Here is a 19,617-nt window from a genome sequence, read left to right as displayed (position 1 = left end):
TCAAACACTGTGTTCTTCTCCATCCAATTTCTACCCCTTTGTCAACTACTGGACACTGGTCCGTTATATTTTTTATGTGTAGATGGAAGTGCTTTTCGTTTTAGTACGCTGAGTTTAAAAGTCGTCTGGTTTTCCAGTCTACTCTCTTCTCTCTCCTTACAGTTGCAAGCTTACCCCAAGCCATATAATCAAAAACCTTTTCCATGTCTATAAAACACACAAATAGGTCCTTTCCCCTTTCGGTGAACCTGTATCACAAAATTCGCCAGAATCTTATTCCATCTTTTGTGCCGCATTCCGTCTAACAATCAGCCAAAATTCCGATCATTACCTTTTGCAATCTTTTATTAATGATTTTAACGTAATTCCGCTGTACACGAAATGAAGCTAACAGTCCTGTGCTCACTGCATTACTTGATTCCTTGTTTCTGTGGTTCTGGAATCATTACTGTTTTCAAAAATTCTTGTGGCTATACACCACTGACATATATTTTGTTGCATATCCTCAATATTTCTCTGAAACTTTCTTGGTTCAAGCATTTTAATATTTCTCCTGGTATTGTATCTACCTACTGCTTTCCCATTTTTCATTGTAGCTCTTGCGCCCTTTCTTATTCTGTTGTGATTATTGGTCCTTTATAATGGTCATTTACAGTGTTCATGGATTGTAGTTCAGAGTTGCTGGTTTGTGGTCTGTTTCACATAGCTCTTCCAAATAGTCTTCTCGTCTCTGTAGTATGTCCTGTCGATCTTTGTTCACTAAACTTCCGTCTTTACTGAAAACTTCTGTAGCAGCACTTCCTGGTCTTTTTTGATCCCACGTTGTGGTCTTCACCCCGTTGTACATTGAATCATATCTTCCCTTCCTTTCCAGTTCTTCATTTGACACACATTCCTCTTTCAGACACTTTTTCCTAGCCTGCTCTGTTTCCCTACGAAGTTCATTATTCCTAAGAAATGGCGTCAATTATGTAACTGTTAATAAAATTAGAAATGTAACCTATGTATCAGTAAACACGATTATTTTAATGTCTCACGTGCATTCACTACGGTATCACACCCTACAGTTGCGGTGCCTGTTTCGTAGTTCTTATGGTGCTGTTGTTGTCGTTGTTGCAGGACAACAGGGGCCAGCCCGAGTCCCAAGTCGGGCGCGGGGGCTGCTGGATCGGGGGCGGGCGGCGGTGGCGGTGCGGCGGGCGGCAGCGGCTGCGGGGGCGGCGGCGGCGGCAGCGGCCTCCACGGAGACGCCAAGTCACCCCCTGCGCCCCACAACAAGGCGCTCGCCGGCGTCAAAGGCGACCAGCACCCCTCGGTGAGTGACGCATGACCCCCCCCCCCCCCATTCCGCCACTGCCGCAGACCCCAAATTACGTCTCCCACCCTGACTCATGCTTGTGGCAACGTGACACTTTAAACTTTAAAAGAGATAAAACTTAGACCACTTTTGTAACCGCTGGAGATTACTAGTTCACATCGCTAACTGTACCGGGTGATCAACAAGTCAGTATAAAAATGAAAACTTAATAAACCGTGGAATAATGTAGATAGAGAGGTAAAAATTGACACACATGCTTGGAACGACATGGGGTTTTATTAGAACAAAAAAAAAGAAAAGTATTGCTAAACACATGAAAGATCTCTTGAGCACGTCGTTCGGTGATGATTGTGTTCTCAGCCACTACTTTCGTCATGCTTGCCCTTCCAGGTCCCCAGACCTTAGTTCAAAAAAATGGCTCTGAGCACTATGGGACTCAACTGCTGTGGTCATTAGTCCCCTAGAACTTAGAACTACTTAAACCTAACTAACCTAAGGACATCACACACATCCATGCCCGAGGCAGGATTCGAATCTGCGACCGTAGCAGTCCCACGGTTCCGGACTGCGCGCCTAGAACCGCGAGACCACCGCGGCCGGCCCAGACCTTAGTCCGTGCGATTATTGGCTTTGGGTTTCCCTGAAGTCGCAAGTGTATCGTGATCGACCGTCATCTCTAGGGTTGCTGAAAGACAACATCCGACGCCAGTGCCTCACCATGACTCCGGAAATGCTTTACAGTGCTGTTCACAACATTGTTCCTCGACTACAGCTATTGTTGAGGAATGATGGTGGACATATTGAGCATTTCCTGTAAAGATCATCTTTGTTTTGTCTTACTTTGTTATGCTAATTATTGCTATTCTGATCAGATGAAGCATCATCTGTAGGACAATTTTTTAACATTTGTATTTTTTTGGTTCTAACAAAACCCTATGTCATTCCAAGCATATGTGTCAATTTGTACCTCTCTATCTACATTATTCCGTGATTTATTCAGTTTTTGAAATTTATACTGACTTTTTGATCACCCGGTATACCAACAATTGGCGCTGAACCGCATGCGCAACGGCAGCCGGTACTTGAGCGACCTCTGTCGAGTTTCGTTCCCCGTCCACCTATTGCGCACAGGCGCACGCGTAATTGTGATACTATACTCGCTCTCTGTCGGAATGCGACCTTACGAAGCTAACATTAAGACGTCAAATCAAGACGTGTCACTAGGCAGAAAAGTTTCCATTCTGTAGACATTAACGAAATCTCCGGAACTCACGCCTTATCCAATTGAAAGTCGCCTTTCTGTTTAATATGATCATCCGCCAGATATATTTCTAGTGATTCGTTAATAACTGAATCCCAGAAGGATCTCATCGAGGTCAAGACTTCCGTGGCCGAAAATGCATATAGCATATATTGTGTGGAAATACACTCCTGGAAATTGAAATAAGAACACCGTGAATTCATTGTCCCAGGAAGGGGAAACTTTATTGACACATTCCTGGGGTCAGATACATCACATGATCACACTGACAGAACCACAGGCACATAGACACAGGCAACAGAGCATGCACAATGGCGGCACTAGTACAGTGTATATCCACCTTTCGCAGCAATGCAGGCTGCTATTCTCCCATGGAGACGATCGTAGAGATGCTGGATGTAGTTCTGTGGAACGGCTTGCCATACCATTTCCACCTGGCGCCTCAGTTGGACCAGCGTTCGTGCTGGACGTGCAGAGGCCGCGTGAGACGACGCTTCATCCAGTCCCAAACATGCTCAATGGGGGACAGATCTGGAGAACTTGTTGGCCAGGGTAGTTGTCTTACACCTTCTAGAGCACGTTGGGTGGCACGGGATACATGCGGACGTGCATTGTCCTGTTGGAACAGCAAGTTCCCTTGCCGGTCTAGCAATGTTAGAACGATGGGTTCGATGACGGTTTGGATGTACCGTGCACTATTCAGTGTCCCCTCGACGATCACTACAGGTGTGCGGCCAGTGTAGGAGATCGCTCCCCACACCATGATGCCGGGTGTTGGCCCTGTGTGCTTCGGTCGTATGCAGTCCTGATTGTGGCGCTCACCTGCACGGCGCCAAACACGCATACGACCATCATTGGCACCAAGGCAGAAGCGACTCTCATCGCTGAAGACGACACGTCTCCATTCGTCCCTCCGTTCACGCCTGTCGCGACACCACTGGAGGCGGGCTACACGATGTTGGGGCGTGAGCGGAAGACGGCCTAACGGTGTGCGGGACCGTAGCCCAGCTTCATGGAGACGGTTGCGAATGGTCCACGCCAACACCCCAGGAGCAACAGTGTCCCTAATTTGCTGGGAAGTGGCGGTGCGGTCCCCTACGGCACTGCGTAGGATCCTACGGTCTTGGCGTGCATCCGTGCGTCGCTGCGGTCCGGTCCCAGGTCGACGGGCACGTGCACCTTCCGCCGACCACTGGCGACAACATCGATGTACTGTGGAGACCTCACGCCCCACGTGTTGAGCAATTCGGCGGTACGTCCACCCGGCCTCCCGCATGCCCACTATACACCCTCGCTCAAAGTCCGTCAACTGCACATACGGTTCACGTCCACGCTGTCGTGGCATGCTACCAGCGTTAAAGACTGCGATGGAGCTCCGTATGCCACGGCAAACTGGCTGACACTGACGGCGGCGGTGCACAAATGCTGCGCAGCTAGGGCCATTCGACGGCCAACACCGCGGTTCCTGGTGTGTCCGCTGTGCCGTGCGTGTGATCATTGCTTGTACAGCCCTCTCGCAGTGTCAGGAGCAAGTATGGTGGGTCTGACACACCGGTGTCAATGTGTTCTTTTTTCCATTTCCAGGAGTGTATATTGCTCAGCTACGTCTCACTTATTAGGCCGTGAAAGTCGAGTTCACCGATCACGTTCAACGCACAACGTCCTTGAACACAGATTGTAGGAATTCCAGTGGCTTTGTAAGGCTGTCTATGTAGGAGACACCATGTACGCTGTGCACTAACCTTCGAAGGCCACCCATGGTTTGTGATGGGCGATAGAAGGTAGATGCCTGCAAATACACAAGTCTATATGTGTGGAAGTTGGGTAGACGGACCAATGTAACTTTGCCTCACTAGCAAGTTATTTTGTACATATTTTAGCCAAGCGTGATTAGCCGATCGGTCTGGGGCGTTGCAGTCATGGGCTGTGCGGCTGGTCCCGGCAGAGGTTACAGTCCTCCCTCGGGCATGGGTGTGTGTTTTTGTCCTTCGGACGATTTAGATTATGTAGTGTGTAAGCTTAGGGACTGATGACGTTAGCAGTTATGTCCCATAAGATTTCACACACTTTTGAACATTTTTTTGGTATATTTTAATCTTCCACAGTCTTAGATCATCCTTTACCAAAACGAGAAGACCCCAACTCTTAGTCGGTTTCTAGAAGGTCACTTTGACACAATGTTTCCTTAGTATTCTGCCTGTTTCCGACGTACTGTTGCCGACAAATGGAAAGAACGCTCTGGTCTTGAACAGCTCCTTCTGCTCATTAAGGCGTTGACGGCCTGATACATAGAAAACACATTATTTTTGAGCACAGAATGCAGGTGCTCCAGTGCTTTTGAAAGGCTGCCTCTGTCGGAGATAACATGTGTCCAGTGCACTAACCTTCGAATGCCACCCATAGTTTGTGATGAGCGATGGCAGGTAGATGCCTACAAATACAGAAGTCTCTATGTGTCGGTGTTGGGTAGACGGAATACCTCGAGGATCCATCTCCTTTCCGACTGATCAAAAAGTCCAGAAACGGCTGACAACTGGCCTTCTGTACTTCCATCGTAAATTAAATATTCTCGTGAATTGAATTTAGATTCTGCTAAAAGTGTGACAGTTATACTTCACTGTGGGACCACACTGCACAAGTCTCATCTACATACCGCCAGAAAACATTTGGTTTAAGTGCTGCCGAATCAACTTCCCCCTTCTCACAGTTTTCCATAAAAATACTTTCTACCGGAAATCTTGGCCTCGACGAGATCTTTTTGCGATTCAGTTACTAAAGACTCATCTGAAATACATTTGGCGGATGATCATATTATTCACAAAAGCAGCTTTCAACTGGGTATGTCGTGGGACCCGGTGATACCTATAATGTCTATAGAAAAGCGAACCTATTAAGGCTTGCAACATGTCTACGAACAATAATTTTTTTTTAATGTGACATTTGAATTTTTAACTCCTGAAGCCAGCATTCTGATACAGAGCGCACATGTCGTATAACCATTACACATTCGCCTGTGTACCATACATGAAGGAATATTCGTTGATGGCGCGGAACTAAAGAGGTCTAAAGCGGCTGATTTTGCGCATGCGTTTTCTCGCCAGTTTTTGGCAAGAAGTTAGCGTCGTGAACTAGCTAATCTTCAGTTCAAAAGCCTCACCAGTAGATGGGTGAATGGTTGTCAGCCAAAAAATCGTGGCGAGAAACCAACATCAGCCGGCTGCAATCCCATAACTTCATGGTATGCCAGTGATACATTTCGTCGTCCAGAAATTTTATTTGAGAGGCATTCACAAGATACAGTAATAGTTTTACCGAATGGCGCTTCTAGTGACACAATAAAGTTGTTACGCAACCGCTTCCAGGCAGCTGGGCAGTCTCAAGTGTCCAAAAACGAACATCAGTATCTTTAGCACTTCAACCCACAGAAGGCTCCCTTCGCTCAATTTTGGGCCGTATAAAAACGTTGTGTTCCAGTTGGAGCTGCCTTTTAGTATAACTGAAACTGATATTGTAAGACAACTTTCTGCACAGTGAATTTTAACAAATGGAGGAAATGAAGTTGATGGTAAATGAGAGGGCAAGGAACAAACAAGGCATCAACGATACAGGCCTTTTTATTGACCGTGTATAGTAAGTACCCCATACGTTACTTTCTGTTGGGGGGAGAGACTGATTCTCATAGAGCACGCTAGTGTTCCGCGTGAGAAAAAGTCATTATTAACCAACTATATTCGTTGCAATAAAACACATTTTATCACAATGACTATCATTGTTTGGAATAAAATATTCCTTTTTGTTGTTATTATTACTGCACAGTTTCGGTTTTGAAGTCTTGTTCAAATTTTTCTGCAAGCACAACTCATCAAAATATTTGTTGGGCGGGCGCCTCGCAGCTGTAAAACATTTCAAGACACTCACTATTGTGAAACACGATTATCTGCTAAGAAAAAAACTGCTGCCAGTTTCAGTATACCTGACCATCATCATTAGACATGGTAAGAGTCCTTATTGTATCCTGTGCAACGGAATTACTCTGTTGAATCAGTATTAAAAAGACAATCACCTTCAGTTATTTTCTTTTTATTACTAACACCACAGCATTAATGAAGGCATACGAACAGCAATAATAAATTTGATCTTACCAGAGGATAATAAAAGATTATCATGATGGCAAAAGTGATGCTATGATAAAGAGACTTTCTTTGGGCGTGTATCTGTTAAATTCCAAGATCTCATAAAAGTATGCAGTGACGTATACTATGAAGTCTGGTAATGCTAGCCAACATGTTTTCCATATCACTGCTTGAGTTGATAATTCTGACCTCTAACACAGAGATGTTCACCTTTGTACTTAAGTAAATATTTGCAATGGTCACAACTGTGGACTTAAAAATAAATATGTTTGACTCCACGACCGTCATCTTGGCACAAAGTCTGTTGTACAGACAGTTTGTTGATAGCACTTGGCCGCTTTGAAAGCAAAAAACCGATTCAAGTTCATCACTTCTGTGATCTACTACATCTCATACTAGAACACATGTCGTCGAAGTGTAATAGTACTCCAACCAAATTACGTTGTTACCATGAAACAACTGTGCATCGTCCACTGGAATGTATGGCATGTAGGAGTTTGTGATATGTATAAAATTATATGGATCATAGAAACCTTCTATTTTTGGGCATTTGTTCATTAGACCGTACTTGTTCCTTATCTTCTTGTTTATCTCCGAATTGCTCAAATCACTCAGTACCATTACGGCACAAATTTTAAATCTATGGTAGATATATGTATCAACAATGAATCTTCCACTGATATCACAACTTTATTTTTAGATTTCTAGAAAAAAAATTATCTATTTACTTTTCTCTGATGAATTGTAATCAAGTTAAGAAATTTGAATCGTCATGCGACGTTTATATGCAGTCTTTTTTCTTAACACACATAAAAGTGTAAAAATTTGAAGTGTATGTAGGTAATCTTCACTCAATTATTTTAAGTATTTGAAAGTGGAACAGATACTGAAATAAACAGGAATAAAAAAAATAAAAATATGTATCACATTAAGTCACTAAGTAATTTTAAACACAGGATAGGTGCTAAATTCACGACTCATTATTCTGATTAATTTTTTAAATTATAATACACTGAAGAGCCAGAGGAACCAGTACACCTACCTAAATCGTGTAAAGCCCCCCGCGAGCACTCAGAAGTGCCACAGCACTACGCGGCATGGATTCGACTAGTGTCTGAAGTATGCTTGAGAGAATTGATACCATGCATTCTGCAGAACTGTACACAAATTTATAAGAGTACGAGGGGCTGGAGATCTCTTCTGAACAGCATGTTACAACGCATCGTAGATACAAGCTCAATAATGTTCAAGCCTGGGAATTTAGTGGCAAGCAGACGTGCTTTTGGACACGTAAGAGTGTTCCTGGAGCCATTCTGTAGCAATTCTGGATGCGTGGGCTATCGCATCGTCCTTCTTGAAGTGTCCAAGTCCGTCTGAATACACAATGGACTTGAATGGATGCAGGTGTTCAGAAAGGATGCTTACGTATGTTTCCTCTGTCGGAGTTGAATCTAGACTCGTCACGGGTCCTATATCACTCCCAATTCACACGCCCATCACCATTACAAAGCGTCCACCAGCTTGAAGAGTCCGCTGCTGACATGCAGCATCCATGCATTCATGAGGTTGTCACCATATACGTGCACGTCCATTCGGTCGATACAATGTGAAGCGACTAATCAGCAACTGTCCAATGTTGGTGTTGCCTGGCGGAGGCGAGGCATAAAGCTCTGTGTCGTGTTGTTAACAAGGGTACACGAGTGGGCCTTCGGCTCTGAAAGCCTATGTCGATGATGTTTCGTTCCCACTCTGACACTTTTTGATGGCCCAACATTGATATGTGGAGCAATTTCTGGAAGGGTTGTACGACTGTCACGTTGAACGATTCTCTTCAGCTGTAGTTGGTCCTCTTCATACTGGATCGTTTTCCAGCCGCAGCAATTTCGGTGTTCTCAAATGATTCAAATGGCTCTGAGCATTATGGGACTTAACATCTGTGGTCATCAGTCCCCTAGAACTTAGAACTACTTAAACCTAACTAACCTAGGGACATCACACACATCCATGTCCGAGGCAGAATTCGAACCTGCGACCGTAGCGGTCACACGGTTCCAGACTGAAGCGCCTAGAACCGCACGGCCACACCGTCCGGCCTTTCGGTGATCTGATGTTCTACCGCACTCCTGATGTTCACAATACACTCGTGAAAAGATCATACGGGAAAATACTACTTCACTGCTACCTCGGAGATACTGGATGCTATCGCTCGTGCGATGACTTCAGCGCCACGTTCAAACTCACATAAATCTTGATAACCTGCGATTGTAACACCGGTAACAAATCTAAAAACTGCGCCAGACACTAGTCGTCTTATATACCCTTGCTGACAGCAGCGCCGTATTGTGCCAATTTGCATATCTCTGTATTTGAATAGCATGCCTAAACCAGTTTCTTTATCGCTTCAGTATATAATCGTATGATATTGGAATAAACGTTACCATACCGTTACCGTACGTTAACTTATGAAACGATCATTTTCTGACTGTTTCAGAAACACGTGCACGATGCACTGTGGAATATATTATTACATTGTATCTCAAGATAACTTCAAAGGAGACTAAGAGCTTCTAAGACTTTTTTTATCGAATTCGACCTTGTGCCATTCAGACATATAAGATTCTTCTACAGCATTTAGCTGCTGCTGTCTAGTTTATTTGAATGTCTGGCTTACTCCATGCAGCTACGCATTGGAACCGATGAGAGAAATAGAGAGACGGCAGTTTACATTGGATTGTACAGCCAAACAGCGGTAGCGTTAACAGGCGTTTGTTCAAGCAGCCTTACACGGTATCCCAGCCGTCCGCGGCCACAATATGTGCTTGTAACGACGTAGATCCCGGAATGTGCTGGTGCCCCAGACTGCTGGTGACATTTGTTGTCCTCAATGCCGGACGGTTATGTACCACAATGCTGCCGCCAACAGTGAAGGAGCCAACGTGACCCGCCCACGTCCTCCAGAGCCTTGCCGTCTACGCACCCCCGCGTTTAGTCGTAGTGCCCATGTAGTGCGCTTGTGTGCAGTAGACGCCACCAGGTGTCCGTTTCCTAGCAGAAATGCCGCAGTCGCCCTGTACGGGATCGCCCAGGACGTTGGCCAGTGACGTGTAGTTGGCTAGGAGCTGTAAGGACGCGCCACTTCTGGCAGTACCGTAGACAGCTTGCACACCGTTGGCCGAAGTTCCTCAGGGGGTGGATGTTGGCCGCACGCCAGCTCCCCACATCGGTGAAGTTTCTCAAGCTCCGCAGTCGTCAAGCCCAGGTAGGAGCGGCTCTCAAGAACTCGGTGAGTTAATCAGCGGCAAGTAAATTGACCTTCATTACCAAGTGCGGGTCGCGGTTTCTCTGAAACTCAAAAGCCCATCATTCTCCACGATTCAAGACTCAGGTCGAACGGTGATAAGACTGAATACCTTGAATCCCTCTGCAAGATTACTTATATCCTTACAGCAACACCTCTGACGTAGCCCTGCTGGAGGATAATGAGTAAGTTTACTTTTTATTACTTGTCCAGTGAGCATTTCTTAGCTCACTGTAACCAAAGCACTGATTGCTAGGCACAGTTATATTTGCAACATGTCAGTTTCGTGGTAGGGTACAACTGTCGTAGCTACAAAATATTATTTCTCTCCATCATACCATGTTAAATGTTAAATACGCTCTACCACTAACCGGTGTTGGGAACTCCTGTCTGACTGGAGTGTTTTGTCGTAACACCGACAATACCGTCTGGTGGCTTACTTGATTAGCATATCGACCGGACTGGCCTCAGCTGCCAGTCCGCGGTAGAAATAGACATTTAAAAATTCACAATTTGCACAAAGAACTGTAATTTTAATGTGCAGGTTCTATATAAACGCATGGCGACATGAAGGCATGTCTGAAGGAACAGATACTGTTATGACTATTAATGCTGTATAAACACAGACATTGTATCCATAAATTACATATCCGTGCCTCGAAGGGCTAAAGTGACGATAAAGTATTCGTCTCTCCCAGTGCGGCAGTCATGAGATGTGTGAGCGTAATGGTTATGAGCTCGGTCACATATGGACATTTGGGTTAGTTGTGGACGCGTACTTGGGCAGCCCAAGATGTCAAGGCGACCACCCGCGGATAGTGTCGAATCCAAATCCCGCCCAAATTTTTCTTTGTCACAAACAGCTGCCATCAATTCGAAATCGCTAGATACAAATTAATTTTGTAATAAATAAAACAGTTTTCCACTAATGAATTACACTTCTCATGGTCGTGAGAACCTACGTAGCCACATGACATCACTGCGCAAAATGTCTCATGCCAAACAGTATATTACAATGTAAATACCTTTGCCACAAGAGGACGATAGACACATTATCAAAAGCCAGTAACAAGAGAAGTGTGTGTGACATTTCAGCTCTTAAATCAAATACACGTAATCTAAAAAGGTGCTTCCGCATGGTACATAAGTTTAGAAAGAATGATGCTTTGCGACTGACATAATGTAGTATGTAAACCATCTTTGCATTTTCATTAGCATTTGGCCAACTGCAATATGTTTTTAACTAAGCTATGTTCAGAGAAATATGTGTGCAATTTTACTTAATCTGACTAACAAACGTTTAACACCAGATATTTAAAAGTAATGTAAACAATGCTTCATTTAACAAGCAATTGTGATGCATCATGCATGACAATGAACAATGAAATATAACAAATGTAAAGTATGGGAAGAAGGAAACTCTATGACTACAAGTCAGTGAGATACCGCATCTGTATTGGAAATGAATTGCGGCGCATGTGCGAAAAATAAATTAAGTTTACGGCACATATTATGTAATATACCTCAAGACGCAGTTCCTACCGATCCCTAAAGATTTAAAGCAACTAACATGAGGTACATCAAATTACAAAGATTAACCCACCGCAACCCAAAACGCATCGTTCCTCACCAACGATTTGTATTGAATTTGCCTGTATATGGAGTATCCTTTTAGTTGTGACACAACATTAGTGATTCCGTGTCAGAAAGGTCTCAGTTCCTATTAACTGACGGAGAATCATCGAGAAAAACGGAAATAATATCGCATTCCCGAAGGAAGCGTCATAGGCCCTCTGCCGTTCCTAATCTACATACAATTTAGAAGACAATCTAAGCAGCTCTCTTCGACTGCTTGCGGATGAAGTTGTTATTTATCATCTCGTAAAGTCATCAGATGATCCAAACCAGTTGTAAAATGATTTAAGCGAGATATATGTATGATGCGAAAAGTGGCGATCGAATCTAAATAATAATAAAGGTGAAGTCATCCAAATTAGACCTAAAAGGAATCTACTAAATTTTGATTATACTATAAATCACACGAATCTGAAGGTAGCAAATTCAACTTAATACTTGGTTATTACAATGACGAATAACTCACAGTGGAATGACCACATACACATGATACGAGGGAATCAAACCAAAGACTGCGATTTATTCGCAGAACACTTAGAAAATTGAAGAGGTCTGCTAAAGAGACAGCTTACACTACACTTGTCCGCACGCTTCTGGAGTATTATTGTGAGGTGAGGTATCCGTAACAGACAGGATTCGTGGAGAACATTGAAAAAGTTCATAGAAAGGCGGCTCGTTTTGTATTTTTGCGAAGTAGGAAGAGAGTGACACAGGTATGATAAGCTAGTTGAGGTGACAGTCATTAAAACAAACCCGTCTCATGAAATTTGAATCACCAACGTTCTCCTCAGGGTGCGAAAGTATTTTATTAGTACCCGTCTACATAAGAGAAATGACTAATAGTAAAATAAGAGAAATCAGAGCTCACACGGAAAGTTTTAATTTTTTTCTTTTTTATGCAGTGACTTCTCTTCCTGACACTTAATTTTGAATTTGCAGAATAGTCGTGTGGCTGCCTCTGCATTACAATTACAATTTCACCAAGCGAACAGAATGCCTTTTTGTTTTAAATTACTTTCCAGCAAATATGTAATGCAATGCTTCACAAATTAAGTACCAAACCATTTACCTCTAGGTATTAAACATAGCGAGCCCAATGCTGTAACAACTCATATAATTAACAGTGAATGACAAGTTATAGTTACCAAAATGGAAAGGAGAGGGCAGGGGTGTTTATCGTGGCAACAAATTGGATTCCGGTACTTCATTTGGAAAGGAGCCGGACGTATGTGAGAAACATACGCAATTTGTTTGAGAACACATTTTATGGGCAGTCAACACCATGCATTTTTTACCGAGATGACGTGATTGTTCCATTAAACAAGATTTATCTTCATCTGTATCATCAGATATCATAAAATAGAGCGCATATCGCCGAGTCAAGTGTAAGATATGTGATGTGGGAGTATTGGCTTTTATTATGATACAAACCAGATGGAGTGTGGCGCATACGGCATCTCATGTTCAGACATACAGATAAATAAACACAGTATTATAGTTCGTAAGTTAAAAATTAGTTGCTTACCGTATTAATGTCTTTGAAGTGTCATGACTCTCCTCAATGTTCACAGACAGCCTCATCTGGAGTACCATATCTTGTACAGAATGACATGCATGTTTTAGCTTTGCAGAATAACCACTGCTAGGGCTAAAACGTACTTTTTTTCGTCATCTGCCTTGCGACTGGGCCGATTCGATCCACCACAAATTCCTCTCCTGTGCCAACGTTTTCACCTCAGAGCAGCAATTGCCAACTATGTCTTCAATTATTTACTGGATATATTCCAATCTCTATCTTTCTCTACAGTTGATATCCCACATAGCTCCCTCTAGTACCATAGAACTTATTCCCTGATGTCTTATCAGATGTCCTATCATCCTGTCCCTTCTTCTTGTCAGTGTTTCCCATATATTCCTTTCTTCGTCGATTCGACCGAGAGTCTCATCATTCTTAATCTTATTAGTCCACCAAATTTTCAGAAACCTTTTGGAGCATCACATGTCAAATGCTTCGATTTTCTTCTGTTCTGTTTCTCCCATTGTCATGTTTCACTACCATACAATGCTGCGTTCTGAACTACCATTATCAGATATTTCTTCCTCAAGTTAAGGTCTACATTTGATAGTAAAAGGTTTCCCTTGGACAGGAATGCCCTTTTTCCCAGTGCTGGTCTGCTTTGTGTGTCCTCTTTTCTCCATCCTTCAAAAGTTATTTTGCTCCCTACGTAGAAAAATTCATTAACTTCACCTACTTCGTGTTTCGTAATTCTGATGCTAAGTTTCTTATTGTTCTCACTGCTAATTATTTTCGTCTTTCTTCGATTTACTCTGTCCATATTCTGTGCTCACTAGACCATTCCATTCCAAAGATCTTGTAATAGTTCTTCACTTTTACTGAGGATAACAATGTCATCAGCGAATCTGATCATTGATATGCTTTCACCTTTGTTTCGTTTCCGTCATTGTATCTTCGATGTATACACTGAAATGTAGCGGGCGAAGGACTGCATCCCTGCTTTAAGTATTTTTTATTCCGAAGACGTAGTTCTTGGTCTTACATTCTTATTTTCCCCTCTCAGTACTTGTACGCGTAGTATACCACGCGTCTTTCGCTATAGCTTTCCCCAGTTTCACTCAGAATTTCGAACATCTTGCACCATTTTACACTGTCTAACACTTTTTCCAGGTCGACAACTCCTATGAACGTATTTTTCCTTTTCTTTAGTATTGCTTCCATTATCAACCGTAACATCAGAAGTGGCCTCTCTGGTGGCTTTACCTTTCCTAAACTAAAACTTATCGTCAGCTAACACATCCTCAGTTCTATTTTCTATTCTTTTCCGTATTAATCTTGTCAGAAACTGGGATGCATGAGGTGTTAAGCTGATTGTGCTATAATTCACGCAATTTTTTGGCTCTTGCTATCATCAGAACTGTATGTATGGCGTTTTTCCGAAGGTCTGCTGGCATATCGCTAGTCTCATACAATCTTCACACTAACGTGAATAGTCGGTTTGTTTCCAATTCACGAAATAATTTTAGAAATTCTTATGGGATTATATCTATCCCTTCTGCCTTATTCGATCTCAAATCTTGCAAAGCTCTTTTAAATTTTGATTCTAGTACTGAATCCCCTACATCATCCCTGTTGGTCCTTGTTCCTTCTCCTATCACATCATCAGACAAGCCCTCCCCGACATAGATGCCTTCAATATACTCGTTCCACCTATTCCGTGCCTCCTCTGCATCTAACAGTTTGATTTCCACTGTAGTTCTAATGTTACCGAACTTGCTTTTAATTTTACCAAAGTTTCTTTAGACTTCTCTGTATGCTGAGTCAAACTTGAGTCGACCTATAATGTAACATACATTTACAATACAGGCATGTTTATGAAGCAGCAAGCATAATGAGTTACTGAAAAGACCTTGTTTTTTGACCTTAGCTACAGCTGTACAACTTCTTGAACGTTAATGGAACTGAGGCGCAAGACTGAATTCCTGCGCTTTTTAGATAATCACTTAACTTATTAGTACTTGACAGTCACGTTATAACATTCTAGTAAGTCAACTGGAGATTAAAACGATTCTATCAATGATTATGCCTCTTTCTCTCAAATAAGCAAAATACACTCCTGGAAATGGAAAAAAGAACACATTGACACCGGTGTGTCAGACCCACCATACTTGCTCCGGACACTGCGAGAGGGCTGTACAAGCAATGATCACACGCACGGCACAGCGGACACACCAGGAACCGCGGTGTTGGCCGTCGAATGGCGCTAGCTGCGCAGCATTTGTGCACCGCCGCCGTCAGTGTCAGCCAGTTTGCCGTGGCATACGGAGCTCCATCGCAGTCTTTAACACTGGTAGCATGCCGCGACAGCGTTGACGTGAACCGTATGTGCAGTTGACGGACTTTGAGCGAGGGCGTATAGTGGGCATGCGGGAGGCCGGGTGGACGTACCGCCGAATTGCTCAACACGTAGGGCGTGGGGTCTCCACAGTACATTGATGTTGTCGCCAGTGGTCGGCGGAAGGTGCACGTGCCCGTCAAGCTGGGACCGGACGGCAGCGACGCACGGATGCACGCCAAGACCGTAGGATCCTACGCAGTGCCGTAGGGGACCGCACCGCCACTTCCATGCAAATTAGGGACACTGTTGCTCCTGGGGTATCGGCAAGGACCATTCGCAACCGTCTCCATGAAGCTGGGCTACGGTCCCGCACACCGTTAGGCCGTCTTCCGCTCACGCCCCAACATCGTGCAGCCCGCCTCCAGTGGTGTCGCGACAGGCTTGAATGGAGGGACGAATGGAGACGTGTCGTCTTCAGCGATGAGAGTCGCTTCTGCTTTGGTGCCAATGATGGTCGTATGCGTGTTTGGCGCCGTGCAGGTGAGCGCTACAATCAAGACTGCATACGACCGAGGCACACAGGGCCAACACCCGGCATCATGGTGTGGGGAGCGATCTCCTACACTGGCCGTACACCTCTGGTGATCGTCGAGGGGACACTAAATAGTGCACGGTACATCCAAACCGTCATCGAACCCATCGTTCTACCATTCCTAGACCGGCAAGGGAACTTGCTGTTCCAACAGGACAATGCACGTCCGCATGTATCCCGTGCCACCCAACGTGCTCTAGAAGGTGTAAGTCAACTACCCTGGCCAGCAAGATCTCCGGATCTGTCCCCCATTGAGCATGTTTGGGACTGGATGAAGCGTCGTCTCACGCGGTCTGCACGTCCTGTCCTGCCTGTGGCTCTGTCAGTGTGATCATGTGATGTATCTGACCCCAGGAATGTGTCAATAAAGTTTCCCCTTCCTGGGACAATGAATTCACGGTGTTCTTATTTCAATTTCCAGGAGTGTAGTTACCCTGTGATATTATGATCATTTTATCAGTTACAGGTTTGATCGTACATGATAAGAAAATTAGAGACCAGCAAAGGTGTCTAATTGATTATAGCTATTACTTATGTGTAGAACTCCATACACGTTTCACTGAACATAATATAGTAAAAAGAATTGCATTTATGTACTAAAACTTTCTTCGGTCCCAACACATTGTTCTTTTTGACTTGGTGTGTGTCACAAATGTATCGGCCAAGATATTTACTTTGTAACATGCTATACAACTTGTGACAGTTTGCGCACTGATGTTATCAGAGAATTTTTATACTTGACAAGATACTGTGTATCAATGTAAGATATCTAACTCATCTTCCCCTTGTCTTTGAAATGAACTTTTCTATAATTTGTCTTGCGCAACAGTTTCTACGACAGATCCGATGGTGCAGATGCCGATACACGCCATGAGAAGTGAAAAATAAAGCAAAATTTTCAACAAGCAAGTCTTAATTCATTATTTTCAAACATATTCGCAAAGCCCCTAAAAGTCATCTTGTCTAAAGTGAAGAGACAGGCTTTTGTAGAAGCCGGATACAACCGCCAGAAATACAGATCAGAAAATAGGGAAAATTGTGACTACAATACAGCTACTCAAGATGATTGCAAATAATATAGTACGCCGTTAAATGCAGAATGAGAAGAATGGTGTATCGTAAAACGTCGGAGTTTATGTTTCCGCAAAGTGCCCCTGCGCGCAATGCGTCGACAGCTGATACGGCTGTTGTTGCTGCAGCATTCACTCGGAACAGAGTAACTTTGATACTTTTATCGAATGTGCAGATAGGCTAACAGAGAATATTTACTGTCAAAAATATAAGATAAAATATAATAAAACCACGCTGAACGTCACTCCATGTGATCGGACCTTCTATTATTTTACCCTTCCTACAGCTTTTATTGAAATACAATATTAACACACAAATGCGCCACCATCATACGGCCTTTATTTCCTGTTTTGGAATGAGCAGTCCACAGATATTGTTCGTAAAAGACTTTCTGCTATGATGTGAGTATACAGGATGAAACAGCTAAGTCATGCTACCCTATGTATCTCTAGAATGAATAAACATATCGAGGTACTCTTTTCAGCTAGTTATAGCAGACAATATGGCAAGTAACATCCATCGTTCATAGACGCCGAATTATGACACCGAATTTGTTTTTTTTAAATGGAATGAATATTTTTTCTGTGGTATTTGAAAGAAGCTAACAGAACGTCAGCGACATAACATGTATAGGACTTGATCCAATAGCATCATGATAACAAAGCCGTGATCCAATGGCCCGCCATCAGGACAAGCGGTTCCAAAAATCTGTTGACAACTTATACCAAACGTACGTAGACACGTAGAGTATGTGATCAAATGTGTCCGGACACCCCCAAAACATACCTTTTTCATATTAGGTGCATTGTTCTGCACCCATATGCCCGGTAACCCATATTAGCGACCTCTGCATTCATTGACATAGTGAGAGAGCTGAATGGGGCTCTCCGCGGAACTCACGGACTTCGAACGTGGTCAGGTGATTGGGTGTCAATTGTGTCACACGTCTGTACGCGAGATTTCCATACTCCTAAACATCCCTAGGTCCCCTGTTTCTGATGTGACAGTGAAGTTGAAACGTGAAAGGGCACGTACAGCACAAAAGCGTACAGGCAGACCTCGTCTGTTGACTGACAGAGTCGGACGACTGTTGAAGAGCGTCGTAACGTGTAACAGGCAGACATCCATCCAGACCACCACACAGGAATTCTAAAATGCATCAGGATCCACTGCAAGTACTATGACATTTAGGCAGGAGGTGATAAAACTTGGATTTAATAGTAGAGCGGCTGTACATAAGCCACACATCATGCCGGTAAATGCCAAACGATACCTCGCTTGGTGTAAGGAGCTTAAACATTGGACGATTGAACAGTGGAAAAACGTTGTGTGGAGTGACCAATCACGGTACACAATGTGGCGATCCGATAGGCAGGGTATGGGTGTGGAGAATGACCGGTGAACGTCATCTGCCAGCGTGTGTAGTGCCAAAAATAAAAATCGGAGGTGGTCATGTTTTTCATGGAGGCGGCTTGCACCCCTTGCTGTTTTGCCTGGCACTATCACAGCACATTGATGTTTTAAGGACCTTCTTGTTTCCCACTGCTCAAGAGCAATTCTGGAATGGCGATTGCACCTTTCAACACGATCGAACACCTGTTCGTAAAGCACAGCCTGTGGCGGAATGGTTACACGACAATAACATCCCTGTAATGGACTGGCCTGCACAGAGTCCTCACCTGAATCCTGTAGAAAACCTTTGCGATGTTTTGAAACGACGACGTCGTGCCAGGTCTCACCGAACGACATCGGTACCTTTCCTCATTGCAGCAGTCCGTGTAGAATGGGCTGCCATTCCCCAAGATACCTTCCAGCACCTCATTGAACGTATACCTGCGAGGGTGGAAGCTGTCGTCAATGTTAAGGATGGAGGGCGCCTCGATATCGTAAGTCATTTTCAGTCGGGTGTCCGGTAATTTTTTATCACATAGAGAAACTCAGGTATGGTTCTTGTGTTAACCTATTCGCTCGAAGCCTGCTGTCTGCTGTTGCAGCGGTCAAATAACTTGCTCGTAAGGCTATTGAAATATTCACAATGAATACGACAATCGAAAAGATGAGTATCATTTATAGCAAATGTCATCAACTGTTTCAGATTTGGTGCGACTTTTTACTGGAGAGTGTCTAGTTCATGCTAAAAAAATATAAAAAGTTTTAGTAACTGTAAGTTTGGACAATAACGAATGCCAAGATTAAAGAACAGTAACTGATGAAAGGAATACAACTACCATTTTAGCAGCAGTATCACTCAATGTAAATGTCACTAAGAGGATGTCGGAAATACGAGAGGGATCAGTGAAGTGTGTGTTTTGCGAAAGCTACATTCCCTCGTCTTTAATTTTTTCACATTTCGCTGCACTTGAGGCTTTATGCCACTGCCTTCCAAAATTGGTTATAGTTCTCCGCACGTAAGTATGAAGAGTGCTAAGCGATGCTGTATATCTGTGGCAAATTT

General features: G+C 43.6%; 1 protein-coding gene across 1 annotated transcript in view; it reads left to right on the top strand.

The window, feature by feature from the left end:
- The first annotated feature begins 957 nt into the window (after nucleotides 1–957).
- The window catches only part of LOC126285102 (synaptotagmin-7-like), a 351,548-nt gene continuing 332,888 nt past the window's right edge, over nucleotides 958–19,617 (top strand). The window contains exons 1-2 of the mRNA XM_049984426.1: nucleotides 958–971; nucleotides 1,120–1,315. Coding sequence (XP_049840383.1) covers nucleotides 958–971; nucleotides 1,120–1,315 — 210 coding nt within the window. The remainder of the gene's footprint in view (nucleotides 972–1,119; nucleotides 1,316–19,617) is intronic.

The sequence above is a fragment of the Schistocerca gregaria genome, chromosome 8 (genome assembly GCF_023897955.1).
Source record: "Schistocerca gregaria isolate iqSchGreg1 chromosome 8, iqSchGreg1.2, whole genome shotgun sequence".
NCBI lineage: Eukaryota > Metazoa > Arthropoda > Insecta > Orthoptera > Acrididae > Schistocerca > Schistocerca gregaria.
Note: the sequence above shows the minus strand (reverse complement) of the source record. Positions and strands in the feature narration are given on the sequence as shown.